Genomic DNA, 18,668 nt, shown 5'->3' with positions numbered 1-18,668 from the left:
AGAATAATAGTAAATTATATGCAATGTACGGAATTTTTTTTTTTTTAAATGTGAAAAGATAAAACAAAAAAAAAAAAAAAAAAAAATAAATAACATTGTATGGTTTCCCTATACAAATTACCTCCTCGTGTGCGCATAAAGGCCAATGGCAATTTTACTGCATTATCGCGTTGTCAATTTGACCCCTTGTCATTTCGTCCCCTTGCCCCTTAACAGCTTAACGGCTTTTCAGCATTACCGCATTACCGCATTACCGCATAACCTTATAACCGCTTCAATTGGAAAATTATGACGTTTCTTTGTTCTTAATGTTTGAGTCATAGGTAAAGAAAGGGTCTGAAATTTTTCGCTTATCTGTATGCATAATGTTATATAGCATAATAATAAAAATTACAACTGTTATACAGAAGATAACAATAGCCATAAATGAAAATATGATCAAGGGTTCAATTTCATCATAAATAGAACATTCACCATTGTTGCATGGTACCACTCCCTGAGTATCATAGTGTACATTATATTTACTGTGTAATCTATATCCGTTTCCACAAATGGATGAACAATGAGAATTATCAAATAATTCATTACACTTGTCATTATTACAATGTTCTTTATCCAGATTCATTGACTGAAGATTAGACGTTTGCGTTTCATTTATATCTATGCTCTGTTGTATATATCGACTACCATTTAATTTGTTGTCTTCCTGTTCCGTACCATATAAGAGTTTTATTAAGTTTTTTTCTATATCATATTTCATGTACATTTTTAGAATTTCTTTACTAATATCTACTAAAGTAGGATTTTTTTGAACAAAGGTTATATGTAAAAGACCTACAGATATATTTTTTCCGTTTTCATCAAGATACATTGGACAATCATATGTGACTTCCTTTTCATTTATTAAGGGGAATATATATTTGTATATATCTCCTATTTGTTCAAAATCTATTGGACAATTATCATCAAAATATATAAACTTGTTATTTGTCATTTTTATTCCTAAAATGTATAATATATGACCTGGTTCTGCACTAATTGAATATTTATTCTTTGAATTGTCTTTATTTAAATCTATTTTATTAAATAAGTCAATAACTTTTCTGTTTGATTTATTTTCATTATTAATAACTGTGTTTTTTATCGAAATCTTTGTCATTCCTCTATGGACTGGAACTCCTTTTGCATTCCTACTTTCGAATGCACAGTGAATGTAATTACTCTTACTTACCTTTTTAATATGTAGAATAGAAGAAAGGTACTCAGAATTATAAAATATGTTCGCGTCAGATAAAGAAATTTCATCATTCGTAAATACCTCATATATAGACACTGGATTGGCCCCTGATTTTTTTAAGGATATTTTATCAAAACATTTTGTTATTATATGGATATTTTCATTTCCGTCTCTATACCTTGGTATGATCATACCAATACTATCCCCCTCTCCAATCTCATGATAACATATCACATCGTCGTAGTAATCACCCATGTCTAAACTATATTTTTCCGACGAAAAGTCGCACATGTACCCCTCATTCTTAACAGGTGTGCACAAATATACAAAAAGGAAAAATATATAACAGAGTTTGGTCGACATACTTTCAAAAAGGAAGAAAAATGGGGGTTCAAAAAAGATGTACAAAAACGGGTACAAAAATGGGTACAAAAATGGGTACAAAAACGGGTACAAAAAGTGGTTCAATAAAATGACGCAATAAAAGGACCCAGTAAAGGGACGTAAAAAAAATCGAATAATATTATAACAGTTTATGGAAAAATATACCTCTTTAAATATTAATGACAAGCACACTAAAATCTCATTAAATTTTATACAATAAAATAAAAACACCCAAAGATACATATCTTTTTTAACAACACTTAAAATATCTACAACGGCAAACTTTGAAATAATAAAAGCATGTTTACACATTAAAGAAAAAAAATTAACAAAACATAATGGAGAAGAATAGAAATATCGTCTTATTTCACAAAGAAAAAAAAAAGAAAAATATATATATATATATATGTGTATACACGTGGCAGAAGCTCTCAGGTTTTTTAAAACATGATTGATAATAATCAGCATGGTTTTAATTTTAATTGTAATTTTTACTTTAATTTAAACATGTGTAAAAATAAAATAATCATTTTTTTGTCCATTTTAAAAGTTCAACTAACCCTATTTTTTTTGCATGCACCATCTGATAAGGGGAGAAAATTATAAAAAATAGAAAAGATCTTTTCACGTGGCTTTATTTTTATTTTTTTTTAAAGATGCGGAAAAAAAGATCAAAGTTGTTTATTGAGCATATCTATTTGTGTAAATATATAAAGTCTAAAAATAAAACATTCCACGACAAAAAAATTACGATAAACATTTTAAGAAAAAGTAATAACTAATAAGTGTTACTTGGCATAATTTTATGTTAAAAATTTTTTTTTTTTTTTTTTTGAGTCGTTCTGCTGCATAAATATATGGGTGTTCGTACATACTATGTTAAAACATATATTGAGTAGAAAAAGCAAATTAATGTGTATGTCTTTAGGTGAACCTCTAAAAAATAAATGAAAAATATAGGGAAAACAGGTATTATGTTATTATGGAGTGAAGAAAAAAAAAAAAATATAATTTTAAAAATATAATTTCAAGAAAGAACATGAACATGTTCAACAACTTTTTTCAAAAGGAAGAATCTCTCACTATTTTATTTTTCTCCTCAATTTTTTTTTTTTTTTCATATAGAATTTTCTGTTGTAATTGCGTCTGAAAAATAAATAAATCGACATGAATTTTTTTTAAACCTCTGTACTATATACATTTGAAAAGAAAAAAACAAAAAACCAAGTAACTTTTTTTTTTTTTTTTTCTTTTTATACCTCAATACATTTCGCATTTTTCTCAATAAATATGAGATCTTACTTAAGGAGCAAGCGCCACGTCTTACTGAAATTGAGTACAGATATCAATGAAAAGACGGAGTTGTTATTTGATTATATAGAGTGTGTAGGAAAAAAAAAAAAAAAAATTAAAATATTGTATCAGGAAAAATCAGTAACAAATTTAATCGAAGTGTGTATTTTTATATATACGTATACCCACTGTACAGAATATGTTCCCTGTTTAGTTTGATAATTTATTTTTCTACAAATTATTCTTAAATTTATTTATATAAATACTTGTCTGGTCACTAATATTTCATAAACATTAGGTATGAATCTTTTAGTGTTTCAAGTTTTAATATAATATTATAACTTGTAATATATAAAATTTTTTAAAACCATAAAAAAAATGCAGTAAAAATATAGGCATGTACATATACGTATATATATGTATACGCAAATCGGTGCATGCACACTCTTGTTATATTACGAATATAAATATTCAAAAGGATTTCAAAAAAAGGCGGAAAACGAATGTGAAAATGAATGTGAAAATGAATGTGAAAATAAATGTGAAAATAAGTGAATAGATATTGAATGAATGAATAGGAGCGTGAGAGAATAGATGAATAATTAATAGATGAATGAATAGATGAATAAATGAATAAATTAATATATGAACGGATGAATAAATGCATAAATATATGGATAAATACGTGAAATAATAGATACACTAATATATATTTCATAAGATTTCTTCTTTTAAAAAAAAAGTTTTCCTATATTCCACTCAAGTTACGTGTTTACCTATTTTATTATATGGATATATAAAATTCCATATATATGTGCATGCTGGTAAGTATATTTGAATGCCTGCATATTATATGTGTACATATACTTACCCTCACACCTTAACACTGCTCTTAATTCTCGCATAAATGTATGTGAAAATAAATATACATATGTACACACGCATACACACACTTATATATATATATATATATATATATATATATGTATATGTTCATATGTATGCATTTATTTATGTGTATCCACTTATATTCGCATGTGCACGAAGAAATGCGTGCACGATGGACGTTCCAATTCCACTTTTTCCTGTTTCCCTTAATCAAATGTAAAATCTTTATTTAAAACAGCGTCATCGCTGTTTGCAAAAACGTTATTTAGGGATACCTGCGCATTATTTATTTCATTATTAATAATAAAAGGGAAGTACTTATACAATATTTTCCATGCCTTATTACATATATTATCAACTTTTCTATCTTGTAATGCATCAATTTTATGTACACTATCACATTCTTCAAACATGTGTACATATGGGTTAGATGGAAGATTATCCCTCAATTTTTTATTTTCTCCCATTTCTAAAATATTTTCTAACCCTTCTAATGTTACAGAAATAATATTGGCATCCTCTACATCTAATAGGTTGGATAAGGAATGTATAGCTCCACATTCTACTAGATATTCAATTTGTGATTCTGATCCCCCTGAGGATGCATTTGATATGGCCCATGCAGCTTCTTTTCTTACTTCAAAATCTTCTTTCAATAAAATATTTATAAGTTGCGGTATAACATTATTATCTATTACGGCTTGTATTTGTGAAATATTTCCAGCAGTAATATTTGATAAAGCCCAACAGGCCTCCTTTTTAATACTTTTTTTTGAAGAATTAAGTAAGCAAGATAATTTTTGAACTGCACCTAATTTAACAACAACATCTGTTTGTAAATCATCTCCAGTAACAATATTTCCAACTGTCCTTAATGCAGGTGTTTGAACTAAAAATGAACAGTGACTTAATAATTCAACCACTCGTTCTGCCACTCCTGCATCTAAAACAGCATTAATATTTTCATTAGATCCATCAGATAAGTAAGAAAGAGTCCAACATGAATCTGTTAATATTTCTTCATCATCATTATAAATTAATGCAGCTAGAGTTGGTAAAGCTTTTGAAACTATTTCAAATTTTGGTGCTGGTTTACCTCTACATAAATTAGATAAAGTCCACGCTGCATTTCTTATTAATGTTCTTTTATGACTTGTTCTTAAAATTTTTAATAACAATGGTAAAGAATTTTGATTTAATACATATTCTCTACATTCAGCTGAATCTCCTGCAATATTACCTAAAGCCCAAACAGCTTGTTCACAAACATCTTCTTTTTCACTATTTAATAACCTAACAAGATGAGGTACAGCATTATTATCAATAACTACTTTTGTTTGTTCTTGTGAACCTGAGGCAATATTTGTTAACACCCATGCAGCTTCAAATTGTAAATCGGTTTTATCATCATACTTTAAAAACTCAACTATATATGGTACTACTCCTGAATTAATTACTTCTTGTATTGGAGGACCCTTTTCTATAGATAATAATTTTCTTAATTCTCTTGTACTATTTAACTGAGTTACAAATTCGGATGATCTTACACCTATAGCTAAGGATGGTATTTTTTTTAACATTTCTAACGTATTTGAACTATTATTTGAAGATGTGTTATATAATGAATCATTTGTTGAATAACTTTGATTTGTTTTTATATAATTTGTTGTATTATATGAAGAATTTTCTTCAAAACCTATATTTGCCATTATCATTGCTCTTTTACTTTCTAATTGACATTCTCTTTGTTGTTTTCTTATCTGTACCACCAAATCCTCCCTTTTTCTCCTCGTATCATCACTATTCTTCTTAAATTCTTTTCTCCTTGCCTCAATTCTCCTATCCATTCTCAGTTTTACTTAAAAAAAAAAAGAGGATGAGGGTGGGGAAGCGGAAGTATGAAGGGGGAAAAGGAAAAAAAGAAAAAAAGTAAGGAAAAAAAAAGGAATAAAAAAGAGGAAATGAAAAAAAGGGTATAAAAAAGGGTATGAAAAACGGCAATAAAAAAAGGCAATAAAAATGGGAATAAAAAATGGGAATAAAAAATGAGAATAAAAAATGGGAATAAAAAATGAGAATAAAAAATGAAATTAAAAAATGAGAATAAAAAAAGGATATAAAAAAAGGGTATAAAAAAGGGAATAAAAAAAAGGGAATAAAAAAAAGGGAATAAAAAAAAGGGAATATAAAAAAGGGAATAAAAAAAAGGGAATAAAAAAAAGGGAATAAAAAAAATGGGAATAAAAAAAAGGGAATAAAAAAAAGGGAATAAAAAAAAGGGAATAAAAAATAAGAGTGAAAAAAAGGAAATAGATAAAAAAAAAAAAAAAAAATGGGAACAAAGAAGGAACAAAATTACATGAAAAAAAGTATAAGATTTAATAGTAAATAAATGCACAATGAAAAAAATATTATATATACTCCTTTTATTTAAAAAATGTATCCTCATGTATATATGCCTGTTTACACGTATCTCGTAGTTCGTACGAATACATTTATTATTACATACATATTTATACTTGCAAATACACATAAAAATATACGTACATACATTAGTACAAATATGGGCACAAATATGCATACAAATATGGGCACAAATATGCGTACAAGTATACGTACATATATGCGTACAATTATACGTACAAATATGCGTACAATTATACGTACAAATATGCGTACAATTATACGTACAAACATGCGTACAAATACACCTACAAATATATGTACATATATTCGTACAATATACGTATATATGTTCGTACAATATACGTATATATGTTCGTACAATATACGTATATATGTTCGTTTTATGTTGCAGTACTACATATTATAGATATATATTTATGCCGACATATAAAGATACGCTGTTACGCCGATATACTAATATGTATTACGTTACATTTCAACATATACATACTTTACCGATATACCCATTTCGTGCTAATACATTTATACCTTGTTCGATGTACAACATAATTCATACATACATACGTACATCATAATATATGTACTGCAATCCATATGTATGAATGTATTATACGTATGTATGTATGCATGTACATTTTAGTGTGTTTTTCTTTTTTGGATATATAATGAGAGTTGCCTCAAGTATAAATATTAATATACATTGTATATTATATATAAATATATATATATATATTTATATATATGTATATATATGTATATATATGTATATATGTATGTGTATATATACATATATATATGTATAAAATTCATCTTTCTATTAAGAACTTTTATAAAAAAAAATTTCTACCAAATTTTATGAATTACAGGAAATTTTTTTTAAGTTGCTAGTGGGTATATATCCAATTTTTTTTTTTCTTTTTTAATTCTTGCATATTTACGCATACAAATTTATGAAAAAATATTTCGAAAAAGGAAAAAATAAATACCATTTTTTCTTTTAAAATATAGTATATATTTTTTCTTATTGTGTTTCCTTTTTTATTTTTTTTTAAATAATAGTGATTACTCTTCTGTGTTATTTTTACATGAAATTAAACAAAATTAAGTAAAATTAAATTAAACAAAATTTAATAAAATTTAATAAAAATTAATAAAAATAAAAGAAATAAAATAAAATAAACATAAAATTATATTTTCTTTTCCTTTTTTGGGTCTTACAGTAAATCTCAATTGATGTTAATGACAGAACAGTAAATTTTATTTATTTCAAAATTAAGATTTAAAATTTAAGGCTTATTTAAGAATAACATTTTAGTATGAATTATTTTGTGTAAGTTCAGCACATTTTTTTTTGTCATCCGTATTTTATTAAGTATAAATATGTTTAGTATATCGGCTTTTCGTTTAATTTATTTTTTCTTTATATTACAGACCTTTTTTTTTTTTTTTTTTTTTTTAATTTTGTATTATAGCAAATAGTTATAAAATTTGACATAAATGGAGGGATAAAGAACTTGTTTAAAACATCAACTTTAATATTTCCTTTTCAAACAATTACATAGTTGTAATGTATTTGTATATATATATATATATATATGTATTTATAAATGAGCACAATTATAAAAATAAGAAAAAAAAAAAATTATATATTTTTAAAACTTGTTACAACATGAGAAGGCTTAATGTAAGGATGATTTGGGAAAATGTACATAATTATTTATGTGGGTAACTATATGTTAAGGGTTATATAAATATTGTGAATTATATACACTGTCCAATTTGTCTGATGAATGTACATGTATTTATATGTCGTTAATTTTTAAAGGTACTAAATGAGCCTTTATTAATATACTTCATATGAGAAGTGCAAGCAACTAATGAAAGCAAATCTAATATTATTTATGAATGGCACCAATAGTAACAGATCAAGTGTTACGAAGTTTTACCGCTCTATTTTAGTCGTAAAAAGGTATATGTATAAGTGTGTATATATATATGTATATATATGTAGGAGTACATGGGTAAATTCCGTATTAATATGAGTTTGATTTTGCATGTATCTGTGCCAAAAATATAAATTGGTAACAGGTACACATTTAAAAAATTTTTTATGATGTTATTTACATTATTAAAGTTTAAGGATATATATCAAAGAAGAAGTATATATATAAAAATGACAATTTTATTTTAAGACGAAATTCCGTGAAAATAGCAGTTAAAAAAAAATAAATAAAATAAATGCTTTTGTACATACCTTTTTTCATATGTTATAATAGTTTGTAAAACATGAACGTTTTTTTTAAAATACATAGTTGAAAATATGAGCATATCATTTTTTTGGTATATTTTTTTTTATATATATTACCCATAAGTTCTACACCTTTTAACCGTTCTTAAACAAATAGCAATAAATTCATATTAAAAAAATGAAAAACGGAAATAGGAATAATCTATTTAATACCTGAAATAAATGAAAGAAAAAATAACTTGAAAGTGTTGAAAAGATATGGAAAAGTAAAAAAAGAATAATTTCCCACCAAAATGGGGAATATATACTAACGCGACGGATTTGCTTTAGAGTGTGTATGCTCATATAAAAAGTACTAACTTTATTGTTTTTTTTATTTTTTTATTTATTTATTTTTTTATTTTTTAATTTTTTTTTTTATTATTTTTTTTATTTTTTTATTTTATATTTCCAAATCACACAGATACACTAATTTTCCTTCTAATGCTATAAATAAAAATTTATATCGTTTTATTCCCTTTTCATATTAAATCATAACAATAGGTTGAGAATTGTTTAATTTTTTTTTAAATAAAAATTTTATAACTATGTAAATCCGATTTTTACAAAGACATAACATATTCTTAAAAATGTGCAAATAATTTTTATAAAAATCATTTTGTGAGAATTCATACAGAATAGTAACAAAATTAAAAAAACTATTTCTGTGTATTTGTCATTTAAAGTCAATTAAAATGAAGGAATAATAAACATATATATTTTTGTGTATATTTGCTCGTTCCAAAATGATGATTATATTTTTTTAAATACAAACTGTTCCACATTTGTCCAAAAAAAAAAAAAAATTTCTTTATGGAATAAAAACAGATTTATTATTTATTTGTCTAGTCGTGTTTATTAAGAGTTGATTATTGTTATTTGCATATTATTCGTCGTTTATCATTCGTTGCTTATTTCTCTATTTTTATTCTATCTTGTGCACAAACAAATTTAAACAAACAAATAAATATACATATAAACATGCAAACATGCACAATACATATACACACCCAGCCACATTCAAATGTCAACAATATTAAAAATATTCGCTACGCAAAAGGTCCATGGAAAATGATTACGCCTTGTTACACAATTTGGGTATCTGAAGAAGTAGAAAAGGGAGTGGGTAAATTTAATATCCCCTATTATCCAGATCTGTTTTTATGAATAGGATGAGTTAGCTGATTCAATTTTTATTGCATAAGAATTTTTTTTGCCAACTTTTTTGCTGGAATAAGAATCATTTGAATTACTAAATGAATCATTATATTTATCAGAATCTTCATCATGATTATAATTTTTCTTTTTCTTTTCTTTTTTTTTGTCCCTTACTGTATATTTTTCATTTTTTTGTTTTTTATTCTTCGAGATGTATTTACTGGAGCTCTTATTACTTAAATCAGAAGCGGATTTGGATCTATATTTTTTTGAATCTTTATTTTTTTTATCAGATCGTACATTACTCGACTTGCTATAATCCACTTCTCTTTTTGAATCTGAATATTTTCCTTTTTTATAGGAGGAATAATTGTAACTCTTTTTATCATTTATACGTTCTCTACTACTCATTTTATTTTTTCCTTCATATGATTTATTATATTTATCTCTATACTCTTCATCATATTTGTAATCGTCCTTTCGTCGTATTTTCCCATCTTTATCATCATAATAGGACGTTTTATGGTAACTCTTATAATTATCATACACTTTTTTGTCATCTTTCTTATAATAATTTCTTGATAATTTCCGAGTATCCCGCTTATAACGATCATAGCGATCATACCGATCATCATAATCATCATGATCATCATATCCATCTTTATCATACCTTTTTTCCTTATATTTTTTATAGTAACTCTTTTCATCCTTATACACAATACCGTAAGGTTTGGAGTCCTTATTATTACTATTATAATTATTACTATAATTTTTGGAACTGTGAATGTTGTATGTGTTATATTTGTTATTATATTTTGTTCTTTCGTCTTTATATTTGCTATAATAGTCATCATTTTTATTACTGTATTTTCTTTTATCGTCTTTGTATTCATACGATTCAGACCTCCTATATTTTCCTTTTCTTTCTTCGCTATAATTATCATATGAATGTTCCTTATTATAATAATTATTATAATTACTATTATTATTATTATACTTTTTATACTCCTCATTTTTATATTTATACGATTTTCTATCTGCATCATAGTATGTTTTTTCATCATAATAGTTTTTATAATCATATTTTCTTTCATCTTTTGCGTAATATTTTTTCTCATTCTTGTCATAATATTTAGGATAATACTTTTTATATCTATCCTCCTCACAATAATCATCATGTCTACTAGGATATCTTTTTTGTTTTTTACTATATTGATCTTTTTCTTTGTAGTAATTAGTACCATAGTAATCTTTATTATCACCTCTTTTGTTGTATTCATCGTTATACTTCCTTTTTTTATCATAATAGTTTTTATTATTATCTCTTTTATTGTTGTAGGTTTTATCTCCATCTCTACTACCACTATAAGCTGAATTAGATGATGCTTTATTTGTTTTTTTTGGTTTAACTTGCACTTTGTAATTATAACTTGAATGACGTTCTACATCTACATCCACATCATCCCCTCCATCCTTTTCATTGTCATATTTTCTATTATCATAACTATCATCACGATCTACCCTTTCGTCATCTCCTTTTTCCTTCATTTTTTTCCTATCTTTTATATCCGAGTACTCATCATCTTTTTTTGCATAATCTTTGGAGTAGTCTCTATGATGCTTATCTTTTATATCTTCCTTCGTATGCGTGTTTCGATAATTTTCAAGTGACTTGCTCAACATTTTATGTCCACTGTTTCTCGAATCTTTGTTTGTATTTCTTTTTCTTTCTATACTAACAGAAGAATTGCTAGGATGTCTTCTATGCTTACTATACCTTCTAAAATCACCATTTCTGTAACCCAAATCTTTTGGCGAATAATTCCTTTTGTTAATAATACTGTTTCTTCGTATGTTACTTTTATTATAATATTTATACTTATCATAATAATTAAAATTTTTTTGATAAAAATAGTTTTTAGATGAAACTGTATTGTAATTATTATTGTATTTGTAATTATATGGATTTCTTCTATAGTATTGTTGATTTGGATAATTTTTATAACTATCTTTGTTGTATGCTGTAACCTGATTTCTTCTGTTTGAATTTTCAAACTTGTCATTATTGCTTCGATCTTTTTCACCTTTTTTAGATGTTATTTCGTATTCCCTGATATTATCGTCACTTTCGTACTTGAAAACTCTTATGCTGTCCTCCTCTTCTTCCTCTTTGTTATCACTTCCTCTGTTATCACTGCCATTATTATTACTTTTATTGTTATTGCTTTCATTACTACCACCTTTGTTTTTTGCATCTACCAAAGTTAGCTTCTTACTCTTAATAGTGTTAAGGAGGGAAGCGTTTTTGATGCTCCAGTTTGACATATCTCCTTTATATTTCGACAAAGACTGACAAAAATCAACATGTATTCTTCTATCATCAATAATTACATTGTCCATTTCAAAGTAAGCATTTAAACAGTCTTCCTTTTTTTCAAATTCTATAAAAGCATACTGTAATGAATTCTTCGTAACTTTATCTTTCACAATATTACACGATATAATGGGACCAAATCTGGAGAATATGGTCTTTAAGTCTTCTTCTTCGGTTACTGGGTTTAGTTTACAAACAAATAAAATGTTTTCTGGTGGTTTTAAATCAGCATCAGGAATATCTCCTAAAATTTCTAAGGTAAGAGCGCTTGCCTTTGCGTCTTTATCTTTTAATTCTTCTGTGGTTTTTATTTCCTCCCTCATTTGGAATTCCTCCTTGTCCTCCTGATTAGCCTCATTATCCTGATTAGCCTCATTAGCGTCACTGACCTCATTAGCAACATTTTCCTCATTGACCTTGTTCACCTCGTCTTCTTCCTTTTCATCGTTTATAACTTTCTTACCTTTCCTTCCCTGTTTGCTTTTTGGTTCTCTTTTACCTTTCTTTTCCTCCTCTTCATCTTTCTCATCCCTCAATTCCTTTTCTTCCTTCATTTTCCTCATTTCACTCATTTCCTTTTCATCCTTTTTATCTTTCTGATCTTTTTCATTTTCCACTTCCTTTTCATCCTTCTCTTTCTTTTCATCTATATTCTCCTTCTCTTTCTTCTCCCCCTTTTCTTCCTTTTCTTCCTTTTCTTCCTTCTCTTCTTCCTCCTCCTTTTGTCCTCTTTTCGTTTTCCTTATTGTTTTTCTTGGTCTCTTGCTTTTCGATTTGCTGCTATCTATTTTCTTATCCTCATCATGTTTATCATCCTCTTTATCATTTTGTTTTTCTTTTTCTTTTTCATTGTTCTTATCCTTTTCATCTACTGCTCTGCTTTTTTCATTATCGGAATTTCCCTTATTATCATTATCTTCAACTTCATTTTCCTTAATTTGCTGTTCTGCTTTTTCTTCCTCCGCTTGCTCCTCCTTATTTTTTTTTTTTATTAAACCAAAAGAAAACATATCTTTTCAAAAAAGCAGAAGATAATGTACATATATATATATATATATATATATATATATGTATATGTATATGTATATGTATATGTATTTGTATATGTATATGTATATGTATATGTATATGTATATGTATATGTATATGTATATGTATATGTATATGTATATGTATATGTATATGTATATGTATATGTATATGTATATGTATATGTATATGTATATGTATATGTATATGTATATGTATATGTATATGTATATGTATATGTATATGTATATGTATATGTATATGTATTTCTTTTTTTAATTTCCTTTTTAAAAATATGCACATAAGCTTATATTTTTTTGAAAATTACCAAAATGAACATTCTGGTTTTTTACAAATGTTAATATTTTAAGTATTATACTGAATATAATTCCTAAAAAATGTATTACTTGAAGAATATATATATAGAACGACAATAGTACGATAATGAAGCAGTAATAAAACAGTAATAATATATAATTTACTAATGTGATAATAATGTAAAATAAGAAAAAGTTAAGTTATAACGCGTATATTTTAAAAATGGGGTATCTCATATATGCTACATAAATATGTATGTGAATACTTAAAAGAGAGAAAGTTTCCAAACTTTTTTTTTTTTTTTTTTTGTATTAAAAAGTAACAATATATAAAGCAAATATTTTAATAAGCTACAAAAGGACTTTCTTTTTTTTTTTTTTTTTTTCTTTTAAAAATAGTAGTGTAACTGTTTTAATTTTTTTCTTTGTATTCGCATATAAAGGGTTTGAATATACATAAGTACAAAAAATATATTCACATATATATATATATATATATGTATATGAAGTTCTAAAATATGGGCATGAATTATTATATGGTTTACAAATGTATTTTATGAACAAATATTTTTTCATATAGTTCATTTATTTTGCGTACACTACCATTTCACCTGGCATCATTTCAATGCATTTCATTCAATAGTTTTTTTTTTTTTTTTCATTTTTTTTTAACGGAACTGGTACTATATATACAGGGATATACACTGTAACATGCTTGCTATTTTATACTTTTCAGCATTTATTATATTCCCATATTATATATAATTTAATATATATATATATATTATTACAACTGAAGGTTTATTTTTTTTTTTTAATTTTATAGCCTTTTATTATTTAACGCTATAGGGTTTTACAGTGTTAATGATTTATTCCTTTTAATTTTATATGGGAATGGCACAAGAAATATGAATATTTTTATTTAGGTGGGTATCAACTTAATATTTTAATTCTTGGGGTGTTCATCAAATATAAGGACAGTGAATTCACATACGTACGTACATATATATATTTGAATACGTATACTATATCTACAATTATGTATTATATATTTATATGCTTATCTTATATATATGCACATATATTTATATAAATTTTTTTAAACTTTTTGAATGTTATTACTTTTGAGTATAAGTGTTAGTGTTAGTGATATTACTTTTGAGTGTAGGTGTTAGTGCTAGTGATATTACTTTTGAGTGTAAGTGTTAGTGTTAGTGATATTACTTTTGAGTGTAGGTGTTAGTGTTATTACTTTTGAATATTTTTTCTAATGTTCAGCAGGTCTATGCTTTTACCATATAACTGTAAAAAAGGCATAAAAAAAAAAGAATTTAAAATAGTTTATTTTATTTATTATTAGTTTAATCTTTGTTAGTTCAAAACAAGAACAAAAGTTGTTGGTGAAGAGGTTTTGCTTAAGAGTATAGATTATATAGCCTAAAATGGTAGGAAAAAAAAAAAAAAAAAGAATGTATAAATGCTATATATATACATACGTATATATATATATATATATATATATATATATATATTATAATATTCTAGAAAAATATGTTATTTTTACAATACGAAAAAAAAAAAATTATTTTAAAAATGTTAACTACTTATTAGCCGTACGCATATTTTTGCCCTATATATTTACGAATATTACTCTTCTCTTTATATCGTATAACTTTACTCAATATTTACTTATCGTATTATGAAACTCTAGTGAAAGAGAAAAAAATGTACGTACAATATCCCATAGACAATTAATAATTAAAATAATACTTTTTTATTGCGTAATATTAAAAATGGATAAGTTCATATATAGTAACAAATAAAGAGAGCTTGTAATGTGCGTTGAAATATGTAAACATATGTATGTATTCACGTGTGCATGTGTTGCTCGTGCATTTGTATGTTCATGTTTGTATACGTGTATGTGGGTATATATCTGACGAATAATATATGCAAAAGTTTTTAATATTCGAGCAATTATGCCCCCTTAATAAATGGCGTGTTCACGAAAAAAAGAACAAAACAAATAAAAATAATCATATGCCTATATATGTATAAATATATACACATGAAGTGCTACATGTGTATATATAATTTACATAATTAAAAAATTGAAAACAAAAAATTTTAACGTTTAGTGGGGGGCATTCGAAAACAATAACGACACTATATATAATGAAATGATAAAATAAGCATTTCATGGATATTTCAGAATTGTTCATAAAACAAATTATCAATTTTTTACGTAAAGAACTGAAAAATCGTAAAATTAATTATAAGTGAACAAAAAAAAAAAAAAAAAATGATATAATTTTTTCTTTTAATTATATGGTTGGAAATGTATTTTCCTTTTTCCTTACGTAGCTATCTCTGTCTTCACACCTTATTATTTTGTCATCATTTCATCATGTTTTAGCAACCTCTAGCCATCAAAAAAATTTTTTCTTTCTTTCTTTCAGTAACACAAACAAATTTGTAAAAACATAATTAAACGTGCAAACATAAATGTGTACATATAAATAAATGTGTATACACATATGTATGGTAGTTTTCCAGTGCGTCTGGAATTATATGAACGTAGAAAGGTGAAAAAATATTCACAATAAAATACAACTTTTTAAAAAAGCATACTATGCTAATTATATGAATGTGCGCAAAAAAAAAAAAAAAAAAAATTTTAAATCATCAAAAAATGCTAGTTCAAATAAATGACAAATGTGCGATCTGTTAAAACTTTGACTTCATCGAACATATATATATATATATATATATGTGCATACGTATATGTATCTTATATTAACTCCCTCTTTATAATTACTAATAATTATGGGTTGCATATTTTTGTCTTCTTGTTATGTATGTATATACAATAACTGTACGCTAATGTAAGCAACAACGATAAGATAACTTAATGGTAGAGCAAATGCTGATGTAAAGCATAGAACGTATGCTCATACTGATAACCCCATTAAAATATATGACAAGCTATAATGCTGCCTTTTTTCTCGTTACGCCCTGTTACTTTTACAAATTATCACAAGATAAAAATTAAAAAATATTTATCTATTAATGCTTAATAAATTAATATATATATATATATATATATATATATATATATATATATATATTTATCCATTTATTAATTTATTATTTATTTTTATTTTTTATTTTTCCTTTATGCTTTATTATTTTCCTCTTCTTGAACTTTATGCTCAATAAAGTTAAAAGATTCCTTAACACAGTTTTTAATCCTTCGGTTGTATTCAATTCTATTTTCAACAAATAAAAGGGCAGCTTCTTGGTTAGCTGGACTGTTAGGGTTAGGGTCACTCAACAACGATTGAATTGAAGTTAAAATTGCGGAAATATCATAAATAGGACTCCAGTGTTTTTGAAGAATATCGATACATATATTTCCATCCATGTATATATTCGGATGAAACATTTTCGTTAAAAATTTTACTTTTGGTGGTTTGTTTGGGTACTCATTCCCAAATAAAAGTTCTAACTGAAATGTGCCTGCATGGGTAAGGCAAAAAAAAAAAAAAAAAAAAATATAAAAATAAAAATAAAAATAAAAATAAAAATAAAAAATTTAAAGAAAACTATGGAAAAACCATTTTTATTGCCTCAGACGATGACAATTTTTTTGCTAATTAAAACAATCTCCTTGAACAAAATATAAATCTTGGCATTTACAATTCCATATATTTATTGCACATGCGGTATATACACACATATATATATAAATATATATATATACCCATATGTATAACGACATGTATATCAATGTATTCACTACATTTGGCGCATTTCTTCAACATAATATGTACTCCTTTTTATAAAATTACCTCCCTCCCACGGGGTATCAGCCGGTCCAAAAATAACAGCCCTCCATTTCATTATGTCGTTCCCTATAGGAGACCCGCTAACCCCATATGGTGAATCTACTTGAAGTTTTCTGAAATCTCGTATCAACCTTTTTTTTGCCAAATTCGACATTTTCTTACTTGAATGTGTAAAAGATAACAAAAATACTGTAATATATGAAAAGGTACATGCACATATACAGTGAATATATGTTCATATTCATAATTGATAAATAATTAGCAAATCGCTATTTCTAGGAAACTATAAATTTGTAATGAACCTTTCCTATATATACAAGAATACGTGAATCAAAAACAATTCTCTATATAAAAGTAAGCTAAAACTATATAATAATATAATTTCCAAAATATACAAATATGTTAAAATTTATACGTATAAAAACTAAAAAAATATCAGTATTCTAAATGGCTATACTGTGGCAATTTTATTCCTTATGAAAGCATAAAAAGTGGGTAAAAAGCAATTACATAATGGCGAACATACATGCAAACATAGATGTATGTATGTATATATATATATATATATATAAGCTATATATTTATTTTACGCAAAAACATTCTAAAAAGCAGTATGTAAAGTTATATGTTTATTAACTAGGAATAACTGTTGGAAAAAATATAAAAATGTGGCTTCTTATATTTCTATATCTTTGTTATGATATCTATGTTGTATTATCTTTTTTGCAGTATCTTATTTGTAATATGTGCTATGCATTATTTTTTTGTACTACTTGTTTTGCATTATTTTTTTGTAGTATTTGTTTTGCATTATTTTTTTGTAGTATTTGTTTTGCATTATTTTTTTGTAGTATTTGTTTTGCATTATTTTTTTGTAGTATTTGTTTTGCATTATTTTTTTGTAGTATTTGTTTTGCATTATTTTTTTGTAGTATTTGTTTTGCATTATCTTTGTTTCTGTATCTTCTTTTCTGTGTCTTTATTACCAAATTTTATACCGCTAATATGTGAAAAATATAATCAGTGCAAATTCGTTATAGCATTTCTGATAACACTTTAAAAAAAGTTAAAAAATAAGAAATGTTTGTATTTTTCTTATTTAAAAACATACAATGCATATATATTTTTTGTTTTATTTTTAATATACTACTAATGAACATACATATATATATGTATATGTTTGTATTATATATGTATATTTGTGTTTAAATATATATGAATACATTTAAGTAACATATAAAAAAAAAAAAATTGTTTTTTTAATTCATATAAATTTTAGCCTTATATATCTGTATCTATCTATATATATATATACTATATATATTTTTGTGTCATATAAAACATGTAACAAATTATTTGTTTTTCGTTTAAAATTTTTATTTTTTCTTAAAAATTATGTTTACATTTTTATATCTCGTTATTGATA

General features: G+C 25.2%; 4 protein-coding genes across 4 annotated transcripts; all 4 read right to left on the bottom strand.

Moving 5' to 3' along the window:
• Nucleotides 1–286: 286 nt before the first annotated feature.
• On the bottom strand, nt 287–1,600 carry SSP3 (sporozoite surface protein 3, putative; the record flags this gene model as incomplete). The annotated part of the gene is made up of 1 exon (XM_029008003.1): nt 287–1,600. The coding sequence occupies one exon, from the start codon at nt 1,598–1,600 to the stop codon at nt 287–289; it is 1,314 nt and encodes a 437-aa protein (XP_028864336.1).
• A 2,408-nt stretch (nt 1,601–4,008) lies between these two features.
• PmUG01_14043800 (karyopherin alpha, putative) lies at nt 4,009–5,649 on the bottom strand (the record flags this gene model as incomplete). The annotated part of the gene is made up of 1 exon (XM_029008002.1): nt 4,009–5,649. The coding sequence occupies one exon, from the start codon at nt 5,647–5,649 to the stop codon at nt 4,009–4,011; it is 1,641 nt and encodes a 546-aa protein (XP_028864335.1).
• A 4,028-nt stretch (nt 5,650–9,677) lies between these two features.
• On the bottom strand, nt 9,678–13,058 carry PmUG01_14043700 (RNA-binding protein, putative; the record flags this gene model as incomplete). Its single annotated transcript, XM_029008001.1, has 1 exon — nt 9,678–13,058. The coding sequence occupies one exon, from the start codon at nt 13,056–13,058 to the stop codon at nt 9,678–9,680; it is 3,381 nt and encodes a 1,126-aa protein (XP_028864334.1).
• A 3,511-nt stretch (nt 13,059–16,569) lies between these two features.
• PmUG01_14043600 (ubiquitin-conjugating enzyme, putative) lies at nt 16,570–17,396 on the bottom strand (the record flags this gene model as incomplete). Its single annotated transcript, XM_029008000.1, has 2 exons — nt 16,570–16,913; nt 17,246–17,396. The coding sequence occupies 2 exons, from the start codon at nt 17,394–17,396 to the stop codon at nt 16,570–16,572; spliced, it is 495 nt and encodes a 164-aa protein (XP_028864333.1).
• Nucleotides 17,397–18,668: the final 1,272 nt, after the last annotated feature.

The sequence above is a fragment of the Plasmodium malariae genome (assembly GCF_900090045.1).
Source record: "Plasmodium malariae genome assembly, chromosome: 14".
Lineage (NCBI taxonomy): Eukaryota > Apicomplexa > Aconoidasida > Haemosporida > Plasmodiidae > Plasmodium > Plasmodium malariae.
This window is presented reverse-complemented; position numbering and strand designations above follow the sequence as displayed.